The sequence below is a fragment of the Mastigoproctus giganteus genome, chromosome 5, assembly GCF_048544385.1.
Source record: "Mastigoproctus giganteus isolate SK-2022 chromosome 5, ASM4854438v1, whole genome shotgun sequence".
NCBI classification, from domain to species: domain Eukaryota; kingdom Metazoa; phylum Arthropoda; class Arachnida; order Uropygi; family Thelyphonidae; genus Mastigoproctus; species Mastigoproctus giganteus.
The window spans coordinates 72,752,020-72,766,959 of NC_143579.1; the positions used below are offsets into that span (position 1 = coordinate 72,752,020).

General features: G+C 37.3%; 1 protein-coding gene across 1 annotated transcript in view; it reads right to left on the minus strand.

Moving 5' to 3' along the window:
- The window catches only part of LOC150085485 (uncharacterized), a 117,813-nt gene that overhangs the window by 2,740 nt on the left and 100,133 nt on the right, over window positions 1-14,940 (minus strand). Inside the window, exon 2 of the mRNA XM_090373291.1 lies at window positions 481-1,145. Within this exon, the coding sequence (XP_090229417.1) occupies window positions 486-1,133 (648 nt within the window). The 5' untranslated portion in view covers window positions 1,134-1,145 and the 3' untranslated portion in view covers window positions 481-485. The remainder of the gene's footprint in view (window positions 1-480; window positions 1,146-14,940) is intronic.

A 14,940-nucleotide genomic window follows, 5' to 3' on the forward strand; every position in this document is an offset into this window, starting at 1 on the left:
TGATCCGTTCTATTTACGATAGTGGGTAAAGTGAACCCAATTAAAGAGAAAAAGTTTCTGAGATTGTGGACAAAAGAGCACGAAGTGTTTTCCACAGTCGTAACTATAACTTATAGCGTAACGAATGTGTACTTGGTCTGTGGACCCTTGCATTACGTCGTACAATCCATCTGTCAGCTTTTAAAGAAACGAAGAATTTATAGAAAATTTTTATAAATAGCGTAATTCAGTTAATTAGAAAGCTGTTTTGACATTTATAGAATTAACTGCGCATTTCCTTCCCACATATCGCTTTGTCAACGGTTATTTTAATTTCTCGCTACCATAACAGAGAGTGCTTTTGGACGAACACAAGTCTGCCAAATTAGAAAATGGATTAAGAGTTTTATACTTAATTAAATACAAGAATGGTAAATTGTACATTAGTTAAAATCGATATTTTATTATGAGTGAGCGTTTGTCACTCGTCCCCCTGCCTACCTTAATCACTGAGGTCTCCCCTCGCCGTGACTGCTGCTACTTGCTCTGCTCTTTCGCCTCAGACTTTGACTTCTTTTGCCCAAATTTTCCAGTAATTCGGCATTTGCTTGGATCTGATGTTCGTTCTCTTTCATCCTTCTGCGGGCCATTTCCAACATGAGACGCTGCCGTAGGACCTCCAAAGGGTTGACTACAGATAGAACCGGACCTTTCCTTCGTTTCGACATCATCCGTTCGCTTTCGCCCTCAGAAATCGGCAAACCTTCGTCTTTCTCGTTTAACTTCTCATAAAGAGAGTTTTCCTTGACCTTCTGTTCTCGTGATGTCATGATTTCCGGTAATAAGTCGACGCGTCCATCGTGCTGAGAATAAACTCGTACCTCCTCTTCGTCCTTCCCGCCTTCAGGAAATTCCTCGAGCAGCTCTCCAATATTAAAATCAAAGACGTCCGGATTTTGGCGACGATCAAATTTCCTGCCGAGTGCATCGACTTGGAAACCACTATAGTCTGTTCTTCTGCCAGGTGGCAGCATCTGTATCGGAAATGATGTTCCCTTACTCCGATGGCCGGGGACAGCCGCTGTGTAGAATATTAGAGTAGCGAAGCTCAGCAAGGTCAGCGCTGCCGGGGTCAAAGGATGTCGTCCAGTCATTCTTATGGAAAGCTTAAAAAGAACAGTAAATGAAAATTAATGTAACGAAAACCCTTGATTGTAAAACATTGATTAAATAAGTAACTTACAATAAACACCAAGTATTATTGATTTTTTCATCTAGGAAAGGAAGGGGATGAACCATATTGGTCCACTGGATGTGAATTTTATTTTAAAAGAAGTATTTATTCAAATGAATACAAAGTAAATACATCTATATTTATGCGTGAAGAAGTTCTTAGAGATGGATATGCTAGAAAGGTACTTAATCCCGAGTCCGAGCTAGATGATTTTGTGATAAATGAGAGGAAAGTGGAAGATCCAATTATATTAACATTTAACAGAAAAGGAAACAGAAAAGAGGTAAACAAGTTTTGGGCCATAACTCTGAGAAGCATCCTTGGATTCGGGGGAGATCCTTACACATTGTAGGTATGAAAATGCCTCCCATATTCACAAAGGGGAATAAAAGGGCGAAGCAAATAATTACACACCTGTAAACTTGATTTCTATTCCAGCGAAAATAATGGAGTCAGTAATTAAAGAAGTAGTGCAGGATCGTCTTGACAGGAATGCAGTTATACAATAACAGCATGGATTTGTTAAGGGAAGATCTTGTCTGACTAATCTGATTACGTACTTTGAAGCAGTAACAAAGAAATTGGACGTAGAAGAAATAGTTTTGACATCATATACTTACAATTTTGTAAAGCTTTTCACGCTGTTCCATATTTGCCCTTCAGTTTCAAACGTGTGTACGCAAACTACATTAGCTAATTATTTGCCTTTCATTGGAATATCTAATTTCTGTTTCTCCTTTATATTTTTCTGGTTCGCACAGAAGAAAATAAAAGAGTAATCATCGAGATTATCTTATTTAAAACACTTAACGTTATACACATATGCACACCATTTAATTTTTGTCCACTTTCAATTTCTGTTTTCTTTTTAAGGCTAGGTCATGCATGATGCGGCTCGTGTGTTAAACAGGTTACATCCAATTATACCAAATGGGACGTTACCATTAACATATGTAGCGTTTTGCTTGTTGTAAAGTTTTAGGTGCATCAACGACTGGGGCCAGCCATATTGCGCAGTATGTCTGTAAATTGCGTGTGTTCTGTGGTCGATTTTCTGTTTGCGGGACAAAAACCCCGAGCTTCCGGGAGGGAAAACCATGCTACCCTCGCCTGAGACCAACTGATTCAGCCACGTTGTGAAAATTACCCATAAAAATCCCTCCCACCATCGACGGGACTCAAACTTAGGTCTTTTCCAACCGGTGTGTGAGGACGGCCATCTTATCAACTGTGCTACACGAGGGCTTCATTTAAAAGTAAAGGAATTATAGAAAAACGTAAAAATTACAGACGTAAATAGGAGCAATAACAAGACTGTAATGTAGAAAGAAAGGAACGGCTGTCAGTCTTATTTTCTTAAACATGTACTGAAAGAAAAAAAATTGTAAACATTAATTTATATGCAAATTTCCTTGAAGTATAAAATTGTATAAACAAGAAATTGCGACTATTTATAATCCACACTTCAGATTGGTTTATCTGATTCGTAGAAACTATTCAACATCGTAAATGAACAGGAGCTGCAAGTCAAACCAATCTTGTTTTAAAAGAAAAATCTTCTAGCGCTCTAGAAACTTAAAATCCTTATATTCTTCTGTGAACAAGAAACTTAATAAAAATTTTAGATTCTCTTGTGAAAACCATTTGCCTTTAATTTATCACAAAAAACTGCCACGCCTCCTCATGGACTGATATTGAATTATACCCATGTCACAATCCTCTGTTTACACTGAAATTATCAGGAAGTACTTAAGCTCTACTTTCCGTACAGAACTGCTTCGATCCCGTGCCTTTCCCCCTTATCGCGGGAACATGTAGTCACCACGAGCCACAAGGGAATGCATGTTGTACCTGCCACTCTCTGCCATTACCGGAGAGTTTCTACTAATGCATCTAACGTTCCTACCTGGTCCCAAGCCGACCAGGAGATTCCCTAATGTCATTCGAATGCAGTCTCTCGCGAACCAAAGACTAGTATGCCCCTTGACCAAACGGATTGTCGCTAAGATAAAACGGTTTTCATCGAAGCAAACCTCTATCGACAAATAATCCTGTTTTCTGAGTATAAAGAGTCCAGAACTTTAAATAATGGCGCTTACTGAGAGGCATTCGAAGAATATCTGGATTAACAAGATTAATCAAGGGAAAGAGAAAGGGGGACGTATGAGAGAGATGGAGTTTTAAACTAATATACTTGAAAGGATTCAAAGAAAGAAGCCATTGAAAGCCTGTGAAAGATGTACTAAAACAGCACATCGCAGTAGGATATTGAAATCGGAAATTCCAGTTTGTAAATTTGTTTCAACCTTACAAAGTAGGTTTTGACGATGTCTCGGTTGCTATTTTTAGTTGTATTCAGCATATAATATAATTAGTTAAAAAAATCTCGAGGACCCACTGAAAGTTAACTGTTGTTCCTATCATGTGGTGCATTACATACTTAATATTAAGTATTTGATATAACCCCTAGCTTCTATTAGCCGTTACTGGTGGCGACTCCGTAGCCAGGTGGGCAGAAGCAGCAGTGCGTAGCACACGCTTCTTGATTAGACCGGGGTTCGAGCCCGTGCCCACCAAATACGGAGGATGCAGAAAAGTCAGGGAATGACCACCGCATATCCCCGGAGCAATATGGCCTTAGCTTTGCTAATACTCCTAAGAAACAAATAACAATAACCGTTACTGGTACGATTCAACTTTTGCATCTTTCCTTTTAATATTTAGTATATGTTGCAATAAAGAGATTAATATGCAACGTCTCTTTGCATTCTAGAACAAATGGACAAAATGACAGCAAAAACAATAAAAATGTGAAAAAAAATTGTAGTTGGAAATAATTTCAATTTTTAAGGTAATTCCACCAACTTCCCCTTGTGTTCCAGCTGAGAAAGAGCAAAGACGCCAACAGCATTTAGCTTACTTAACCCTTTTAAAGCTTTATCCTCTTCAATTAGATCACCACGCGACTGCCTGGTTTCCAGAAACTCCAATTTACAGACCACCAGCCTTTCCTAATAACAATCTCACTTTTGTTTCCACAACTAATCTCATTGCTCTTCTCTGTATCCTTTCCAATAGCACTGTGTCCTTCCTGATATGAGATTTCCAAAGCTGCTTGCAGTATTGCAGATGTGGCTTAATCATCGCCTTACATTAGGGGATGTAATCACTTATTAATGGAAATTGGAACAGATTTCGCGTATACTTATTAATTGCTTCATTAAACTGATTATATGCAGAAATGTTTATAAAACTTAAAGATATTTATTAGCCTTGGGATTCAGGAAAAAGTTTGACAGGTATCGCGCTTACACGCATTTTTCAGGTTCATATAAATTATTTAGTGTACGCTACCCTTTAAAATTTATGTGGTAAGAATGAGATGTTTTAGCAGTAATGAAGAAAATTCGCTAATTGCAGATGATTTTTTTTTATGAAAAACCCAAACACGAGAGGTATTAGAACCTATAGTACTTGGTACCGTGCTTGGGTTGGAGGTTGAGAAGACGAAAGAAGATATTTGTTGACATTGGACTTGAACTTCTGTAGACTGTAATTTTCAGGAAATACGTATGAAGGAAGGTTCTTCCAGAAAACGGCAGTTGAATGAATAAACGAGGAACATGAAAAGTTGGTTCTGTGGGTTTGAAGTTGGACAGTAAATGGATGTTGGCGGCACGTGTTCGGACTGTTTTGAAAGAGAGAGCGGGAATTATAGAAGCCAATTCAGAAGAACAGTGCCCATTGAAGTATCTGTAGAAGAGGCATGCAGCAGAAACAGTATGTCTAGGAGAAAGCGAGTGGAGAGACTCTGTTAGAGATGAATCATTAATTAACCTAACTGCCCTCTTCTGAATGGGATCTAGAAGAGAGAGGTTTTGGAGGCACCACTCCAGATGTGGGAACAATATTCCATGGCAGAGCAGATTTGCGATTTATACAGAGTGAGCAACTGTTTGGAAGAAAAGTAACGCCGAGAGCGAAAGAGAAAACCAAGTTTTTTAGCTGCAGAGGAAGCAATATTTGTAATGTGCTTGTGCCACGAGAGATTAGAAGTCAGGGTAATCCCCAAAAGAGATATATCATTTTTCCTAGAAATCATAGGAGCAGAAGAATCCTTTTTGCGAGGTATAAGACAGACTGAGTTTTAGAAGGATTGAAATCAACTAAGTTGTCTTTGCCTCACTGGAGGATTACCTGGAGATCGGCATTAAAGGAATTGGTAGAGAATATTCGAGAAGTTTAAGCTGATTGAGCAGGGTAAGATTTCTCAAATTGGAAAGTGGAATGTAATGTGCTATCATCGGCAAAACTATGGATAGGATTTCCAGTCGATGGAAGAAGGTCATTAAATATACAAGAGGAAAAGAGTGGGGGAAAGTACTGAACCTTGGGGAACACCAGCATTAGTTGGTGTTTTAGCGTACTGGCTAAGACTTCTGTGTCCTACCGCACTAACATACGGCTAGAGTAGCAGTAGGGTTTCTTTTAGGCGCATTAGAAACTTAGACCATATTGTGCCTTATATATATTATATCTCTAAATGTTTTGTGTTAGAGACATAATATATAAGTTTTTTTTGCTGTAAGGAATTAAGACAATTGCATTATATCTGCAGCTAAAATCCTGCTGGCCGTAAAAACACATAAAAATACAACACAGTCCGTCGAACAACTTAAAAGGAGAAAAATTTCGCATGGATTTTTAAAGACAAATGCAATTCTTCGATAGGAATGGCGGATTTATTTCTTAATATTTCCGGATTGAAATACGTTGATTTATTTTTGGGAATATGTGTCAGACATTAAAAAATCCAGTATTGTAAAATGTCAGATTTTATTGAGTTGTATTGGTTTTACAAATTCTGTTCTAAAAATTATTCACTATATAAAAGTAAAAACAAACCAATTAATAACTTTGAAGCAAGGCCCTCACCCGGATATGGTAAACATGGCCATAAAATATTGCTCTGATTCTATAATAACGTTCAAGTTTAACTATCATCGAAATTTTCTTACAAAACCTCAAGTCTATAAACGTTATGAAATGTCAGGAGTGACAATTTACAACGTTAATGTTTATTTTATGCATTGTGTGATGTCTGTGTAAAATGACGTACACAGCATGAACTATAAAAATAATGTATTATGTCTTGGAAATGGATGGACTCAAACACTTGTTAAAATAATGCAGATTGCGTAGATGACCAGAGGCGCATTATAATCAAAGTCCTTGCCAAGGAATCGCCAAAATAACAGCTGCAGAAGCATCATTGTTTATTATAATTGAAATTAATTCTTTATATCTTTATATTTGTAAAATAAACAAGGAAAGGTGTGCTGATCACGAGTTCTGTACATAGATCGCTATGTTATTTCATAACGCATCATCGCTATGAATAACAAAACATTGACCTCAATGTTTTGTTATTCATAGTTCCACAACACTTTCCAACACAGATTTTTTAAAACTTCACTGGATACATAAATGTTCCATCACATTTCAAGTTAGGCATCAGCTTTCCAATGATCCTGCAATGCATTAAAGCAGAAGTTTAAAGAGAAATTTGTTGGTGGACCCGAGGATATTAATTTACAGATACAGAAGCAACACGGCGTTTTCATGACATATATTGCATCTCTACTCTGTTCATTATTAGTCACCATCCGCATTAATCATCACTACAGTCAAATGAATAGCACTTATCAGCTATCCTTTAAAATACGTACGGCCTTATGTAAAAAATAGGAAACCAATAAAATCCAAATCGAATTCTTAAGAGAGAGATTTTAAAAAAGATTATAAGTACCATGGTGAAGTGTCTTCCAAAAGAATCTTTAACAGTAGTTTATTAATAAATAGTGGATTCGTGTCTCAAATTATCTTCTCTCAAACAAACCGTTATTTTGTTTTAGGGCATGATAATATATTTCACGTAATCAACTTTGGTCTCTCTCTCTCTCTCTTGTCACCCGAGGGTAACAAGTTATGAGGAATTAGTTTCCTATTCCAACATTGTAGTAAACACAAATGAGTCTGTCTTCTAAAAGCATCACAATCTTATTTTGCCAATATCTCTGACATCTGTGCATCCCTTTATTACCTCAAGATATAATACGAAACAGATAAAGCAGAACTGAAGGTATACAATCAGCAAATATATTCCAACTTTCACTCCACTTTTAATCTACTCTTCAAACTTTTGAACAGAATCATTATTGCATCTTAGTGGTTTCGTGTGCGATTCCTGCGAGCGGTCATTAGAAAAGACATTTTAGAAAAGGCTGTTATATAGGAGAAATAACTCCATAAAATTTTAAAAGCAAGCTTGCATGAACAACACTGTTTTAAACAAATCGCTGCCATCTCGAGATCAACCTTAATTTGACCTTCAGCCTTGACTTCATCTTTCTAGTATCCCGGTCTCTTCGAACCGATTCCAGAATCTACTGATGATATTTCATCTGTATTTTATAGTCCCAAGTCTACAAAATGGCTCCCCAAGGGGGTGGATTAAGTGAAATTATTTAACAATAAACTTTATGCGAAAGAACAAAGGGCTTTATAAGCAACAGGGAAAGTGTGGTTATTATTTTTGATGATTTTTCGTGAAATTTCTATTCTTCGCTGTAAATATTTGATATATTACAGTAATCGATATCCTCTCCATAATTATTTTGAGCAGTGCGTTTTGTTGTTATAATAATATAATAATTTATAAAACCTCATCACGAATTTAGAACTCGAATTCTAATTCTCTAATAATAAAATAAAATTCTTAAAGCGTACAGTAAGTTGGATTTACGTAAAAATTCTTTAATAAATCATCAGCATCGGCTTTCCTTACTTAGGACAAAATTTATTTTTGTCTCCTTCCTTCTCAAGATACCCAAAGAAACAAATATGGTTTATCTGAAAGTACTTAACATTTAAGTTTCGCAAATCTTTTAAATTTAAAATATTTTCAGTAATATACAAAAAAAAATCCAATCAACCAGAAAACTCCCAATGTGCTACCTGTACAATTCCACCCAGTATCTGAAGTGTCTAACAAAGTGTGAAACAAAAAAAACCAACCACTTTATCAAAAAATCGTCGCCTATTATAAGACAAAAGATTAGACCATCTACACTACTCGACAAAATTAACAGAACAAAATGATTTTCATGAATATTTTATTGTGAACAGTCGCGAAGGTAAATATTTGATATAATATTTGCCAAATTCAGAGTATCCAATAGAAATCGATCTACCACCTTAAGTCTGATCAAGAAATGTTCATCATTTCAGTTGCTGATGCCCTCTAATGACATAACAGCTAGGTTGGTTAGACTATGAAGAATCAGTACCTCGTGTGTGTAAACTGTGCAATGTAAACTCTGAGTTGTGCATTTTTTAAAACTTTTTATGGATATATCACAATTATAATATTGCGAGAAACTGGATGAAAATTTCTCTTTCACCACAAGCGTCTTGCTCTTGGTGACCTGTAGACTTCTATGTTTGTCCCTGACGTCAATTAATTCATAATCACCTGCATTTCATTTATCCTATACCATCTCGAGCATATTTATTTAAATGCGGATATTTATTAATTATTATAAGATATTATTAAGATATTTTTTGCCTATAAAATTCGAAACTTCGCTTGAGTTCTGTTGAAATTATCATACAAACTTTTGATACCAGGAATTTCACTCGTGAGACACACGATTGTCATGACAGCATACTTTTACGTGTTCGAATCTAAGAACTTTTCTAATAATCTCCTTGCCGAACCAACATATAGGCTAAGAAAAGAAATAAGAATTGTGCGAAAGGACATCCTTGACCCGTGAATACATTAAGAAAGACGAAGACGTAAGCAGAGCGACGCTAATATTTTTGGTATGAATAAATTAGCATGGCCGATTTGAAGAGAGGAAATTAAACGCATGGACATATTACACAGAGGAATCTTTAAAGAAAAAAAGCTGTCTCTTATGAAAATGCACATGTGGCATCGCTTATGATAAAATGGAACAGAACGAAGTACACGCCTTGAACAACGTACGTCAATGCCTAACACCGGCCAAAAAAAAAAAGATAATGTAACTCTGACAAGCTTTGTATTAAAAAAAAACTCTTAATAAAAAAACTCGTGTTGCTATTTAGGACATCGAAATGACAATCCATCTTTTCGTTTAGGTTATTCTGGTCTTTGACGAGAATTTTAATAAAAAATATAAAAAGTTCCAGCGGTGGTGCCCTCAGGATGAATGGTGATCAATTGGGTCAATGTAGTGGGTTTCATTAATTATTTGTACTGTCCACGAAGCGATAAAATAAACTAACTTTGCTTTTAGCAGTTAAAGGTATGAAATATGATATAATTCGTTGGCTGGTTATGTGTTATCTTTAATACAGGTAGATCCATTTCAGGCATCTTGAGAAAAGATTTGTGTCTGGAACTCCGTTAACACAGATGAAGATATCTCATTGAAGTTTAAAAAACTGTACTGCAATCTACTTCTATTTTTAAAATTTAACAATATGAATATTCTAGAAAATTTGAATTAAAAAAACTTGCGCAGGAACTTAAAGGATTTTGGAGATGCTTGGTTAATCCTTTTTTTAATAACTTATTACCGTTTAAACTGCTATAAATTTATTATTAGCAAGTCCTAGTCACTGTTAAGTTAAAGTCACTTTAATTAAAATGTGTACAGTTCAGTGATAGAAGGAACGCGTTGCTGGTTATTTTAAAGACTATGGCATAAGGGCAACGAAAGGCAGTAATGCTCCAAACAAAGATTATAAGCAACCGATTTATACATAGTGAGGTCTTGTTGTTGTTGCTATTGTTATAGGTTTAAAGAGCATTAGCAACTTAGGCCATATTGAGTTGTATATAATATGTCAATAAATTGCGTGTATTATGTGGTCAATTTTTTTCCGGACGAAAAAAAACTTGGAGTTTCCGGGGAGGTAAAACCCTGCTACTCTCGCTTGAGACCGACTAACCCAGCCACCTTGCGAAAAAGGCCCATAAAAATTCCTCACATCATTAACGGGATTCGAACTCGGGTCTTTTCCACCCGGAATGAGGAGAATGGTGATTATACCAGCGGTGCTACTCACGAGGGCCAAAGTTAGGCGTATGGATTGCGCTGGTTATAGTAGCACTGGATCAATCTCAGAAAGGTAAACAATCAATCTGTGCCAGAACTGCCATTCAAGATTTGTTTCAATCTGGAAAAAATTTGTGCTCTTTCTCTCTATAAAAAAGTAGTTTTCGAACTCTGTTATAAAGAGAACAGTCAATAATGATATATAGAACTGTAAGTTTGGCAAGACAGTGAGGACAGAAAGGTGCATCTGGGGCAGTAAGGCAGCAAGAGCGAGTAGTGTGTGACCTATCTGAGTTCTTGCAAGGGCAACCTCTTCTTTTCTGTTTTAAAGGAAATTGGATGTCTGCGACCGAAATTCTGACTTGAACTGTAAAAGTTTGTTGCCATCCTGAGATAGCCAGAATGTCTTATCAGTGATGCATAGATTGAGTCATTAAAAGACTCTTCTAATACGTAAAAGGAACTGTGAAAGCAGCATCTGTCGGCTCTTTAGTGAATCTGAATCTAGCAACCAGCCCTTTTCACTTCCAGGTATGCAAATGTGGCAATGTGAATCCAGCAATAATTCACAACTTATTTATTTTTATTTATTTATTTATTTTTTTGATAAACCTGATCAGTATGGTCCGGATATGTCCGAGTAGGCGGGTGATGTTTCTTTGCTCATTAAAATGCAAGAATGGCATTGAGAGAATCAGTAAACATTGTGCTGCAGGATGTTAGTACTGAATTAATTCCAGAGTCATTTGTATGTACATAGTTCTGCAGTAAAATTCTGCATTCTGGAGGCTGCAATTAACGAAAGAACACGACTTCTTATCAATATTAGAACCATCTGTGGTATATCTGCGTGCAGGACTCATACTGAGCAGTAAGGGCTTTATGAAGGTTAATTTTGTTGTGAGAAAAAACCATGCTGCCGTCGCCTGAGACTGATTAATTCAGCCACATTGTAAAAAGGCCCATAAAAATTCCTCCCGTCATCGACGTGACTCGAACTCGTGTATTTTCCATCCGGTGTGGAGAGGACGGCGATCCTACCAACTGTGCTGTCCACGAGGATATATCGCATTCTGGGGAACGAAATCTCATGAAGGAATGACAGGCTAGTCAACAGTGAGGGCTAATTTAGAAATACCTAGCTGCCAGTTTTCTAGTAATGAGTGAAGATTTATTTCCTGATGAATTTATTGATGGAGCATAAAGATTTTCCCAGAGAGGTGTAAATAGGTTAACTCCAAGTTAGATGAGTACGTTGACTCTTAATTTTAATTCCATAATTCAAAAGGAAGAAACTGGGTGGATCATGAACTTCTGCGTAGAGACTTTTGAACAGATGTGCAGTAAGGCTTCTCTGGAAATGTACGATAGTGTGGTGAATGGAATCCAACCACTTTAAACCACTAGCTTTTGCAGAGTAACAGACTGGAGATCCATAATCTAGCCGTTATCGTACTATAGCGTGATACAAGTGGAGTAAATAGCCATAATTAAGTGTTCTTTCCGATGAAAGCGTTACTAATCTTGGTTTGTATTTGAATCATCAAGGTGCATGCAAGGTGCATCTAAGATGTACCTTGCATGAAAGCAGCACGCTGCGACGGGTTGATAAAATTTCATTTAGTTAAAAACCCAGGTTAGACAAGCATTAGCCATTTTCCTAGGGTTTTGCTCATACAGCTGGTGCGTGCAGTTGGCCGGTAGTGGCAGGATTAATTTGGTCTTTGTCTGGTTTTAATGAGGCTCTGACATGTCCATGGTGTCATTTATTCAGGAAGGACTTTTCTGTAAAAACGAGATCGGTAATATTAGGAGTAGCTGTATCAGAAGTGCCTCATCGCTAAGTTTCTTCAGCATAACATAGTCTATGGCATCAGGTCCAGCAGCATTGCGTTTTGAGCAATCTAAAGCGGAATCTAGTTCGGCCACAGTAAATAAACAGTTATAAAATTGATGACAGGCACTCTCAAAATTTATAGCCTCCTTTTCAGCGCAGGACTAATTTCAGGAAAGTTAGCAAAGGACTCTACTAGAATGTGAACTATATCTTTCGAGAGTAAAACTTGATATCTGTTCACGCTCAGTACGGACAGATAACAACGTAGAATAGTAGAATATTTATTCTATATTTTACTGCTTTTATTTCAGATCGTGTGAGATAATTAATTTTAGTAGACCTGTGAATGTAGAGGCAAATTATCTACAGAATTCTTTATTCTTGGCCGTTGGATGCATCTTGCATTAGCTGTGGTTCTATTAAACTGCAATAGATTGGCGGCAGTTATTCCAAGCTCTATTTTTCTCACGTTTGGCTTGGTTGCATTTGTTGTTCCACTAAGCTTTCGGATGATCTAAGATTTTGGAATGTTCTTGACATTGTTTGTTCAGAAGCTTGCAGCTGATCACCAAAACATCATCAGTTGCGTCAAGGGCATCAACAGGCGCCCTGGACGCAGCTGATTTGTCCATCGTTGCTGTATGCTTATATTTTTCCCAATTACCATTCGCAAAGCTCCATCTGATGATATGACTAGAGCAGGATGGCAAATTCGTTTTATTTTACAGACTATTAGAAAATAGTCACCACCCAGTAGATTGTTATGAACCGACCAATCATATATCGGAAACAACTGCAGAACTTAAAGAGAGATTAATAGCCGAGCTTGATCCAGTATTTAGCGGCGTTAATCTGTCAATAAATATTTCGAAAATCTGCCCCGTTTGTCAAGTGTCTGATCATCTCACACAAGGAGTGATGACGATTAAGATCTATAATAATACAGAAAGGAGGAGGGAATTTGGATGCTTTCATCACCCTCCTAAAGATATTCAAAATTCTCGAGATATTCGATTATCAAAATTTTACGCTTTCTGCAGAGAGACAGCAGAAAGCGTAGAATGTCGATAGATGTGAACAGCTACCACTTCCAGATTTCTTTACAACATTATTGTTCTGGAAGCGAGAGAACATGGGAATTGACCAAAATTCAACTCCTCCATGAGGCGAACTGGTCACTTCGTGCACACTATCTTTCCTATAAATGGCAAAGTGTTTGAATAATGTGTTAACAGAAAGCGTCTCGTGTAATTTGTCTCTTGTAAAGCAAACGTCAAACGGATTATACTGCACAGAGGATCCAAATATCTTCAATATTGCTGAAGTATCATCTACAGTTCCACTGAAGAAAAGGGGGCATTACTCAGATTTAGTGTGACCCTCAGTTTGCGTCCGATGACTGACGTTTTATAACGATCAGACTGATAATTTTTTTTATCTTTCCTGTGCGAAGGGTTCAAGAACCTGTTCTTCTTATTTAGCTTGTTTTTTGGTGTCCACACCTAACGAATCAATTTGTTTGCCATGTAAGGGAGCAGTGCTGTCAGAGGAATAATTTTAATGAGAAACAGTAATAGATGGAACCGTGATCGGGGTGTTAACACTTGTTTGGCTTTTGAGTTTTACAGGGTAAAGGCGTATTTTCCAGTAATGATCGAGACCAGTCCGACATTGATTTATTAGCAGGAAGGGTAACCTCTGTGTGTGTGTGTAACAACTGTCGTAACTGTTTGCACAGGGGTAGTAATCTTAATTGATTTCTGAATTACCTGAGCAACCGTATGCTAGATTGAGTCTAGATTTTTTGGCTTCTTGCTATGTAATATTTTTCTCAGCTCTGATGGGTTGAATCCCTTTTACAGTTTCTCAGAGTGAACACTCTTTCGCGTAGACAATATGCGGTCCTTTGCAATTTGTTTCATTTATTATTATATTAGAGCCACCCGTAATTTCTTACATATACCCGTTTATATATTGTCTGTAAATTGCGTGTGTTCTCTGGTCAATTTCCCTGTTTTGCTGGACGAAAACCCAGTTTCTTGGGGGGGGGGAACCTTGCTATCTACGCCTGAGACCGACTAACTCAGTCAAGGAGTGAAAAAAAAGTCCATTAAAGTTCCTCGCGTCATCGACAGGATTCGAACTCGGGCCTTTTCCACCCGGTGTTTTGGAGGACCGTGACGATGCCACTGTGCTGCCGCGCAGACTGTTTTATAGTGTTTAAATATGATCACGTGAGCCGCACTACAATTGGCTAAACTTCAACAGGCATTCTGGAGGTGGGAGAATTTTGGCATTTAAACCAATGCCTTGGCTTAGGGATGTATGGTTTCATTCCAGTGCAATAGTTAAGACTATGTTCAGCGTTGCAACAAGTGCATCGTTTCGTTTAAAAAAACATCTTGACAAATATAATTCCCTGATCTTCCAGCTCTGCCAATAGCGACAAGTATAGATGGTACCACTAAGCTATTACGCCTCCAGAGAAGTTCAAAGAGTTCAAAGAGGGGAGAAGTGATGGACATTCCTCCAAATGATCTAGTTTTCAGAAGATGGCCATATTATCGGGCATTTGAGACTTCGAATGCCCGACTGGCTCAAATAATTTTCTATCAGTTTTTGACGTTAAATGGCGAAAGTGTTCAGAGACTTGTATTGCGTAGAGTGTAATATAAGATGCTCGGGACTTTTATATTATTTATATTCGTCATACCACGCTTGACAGTACATGATGATGAGTCATCCATCATGCAATCAGTCCGTGTAGGGTGGTCATTTTC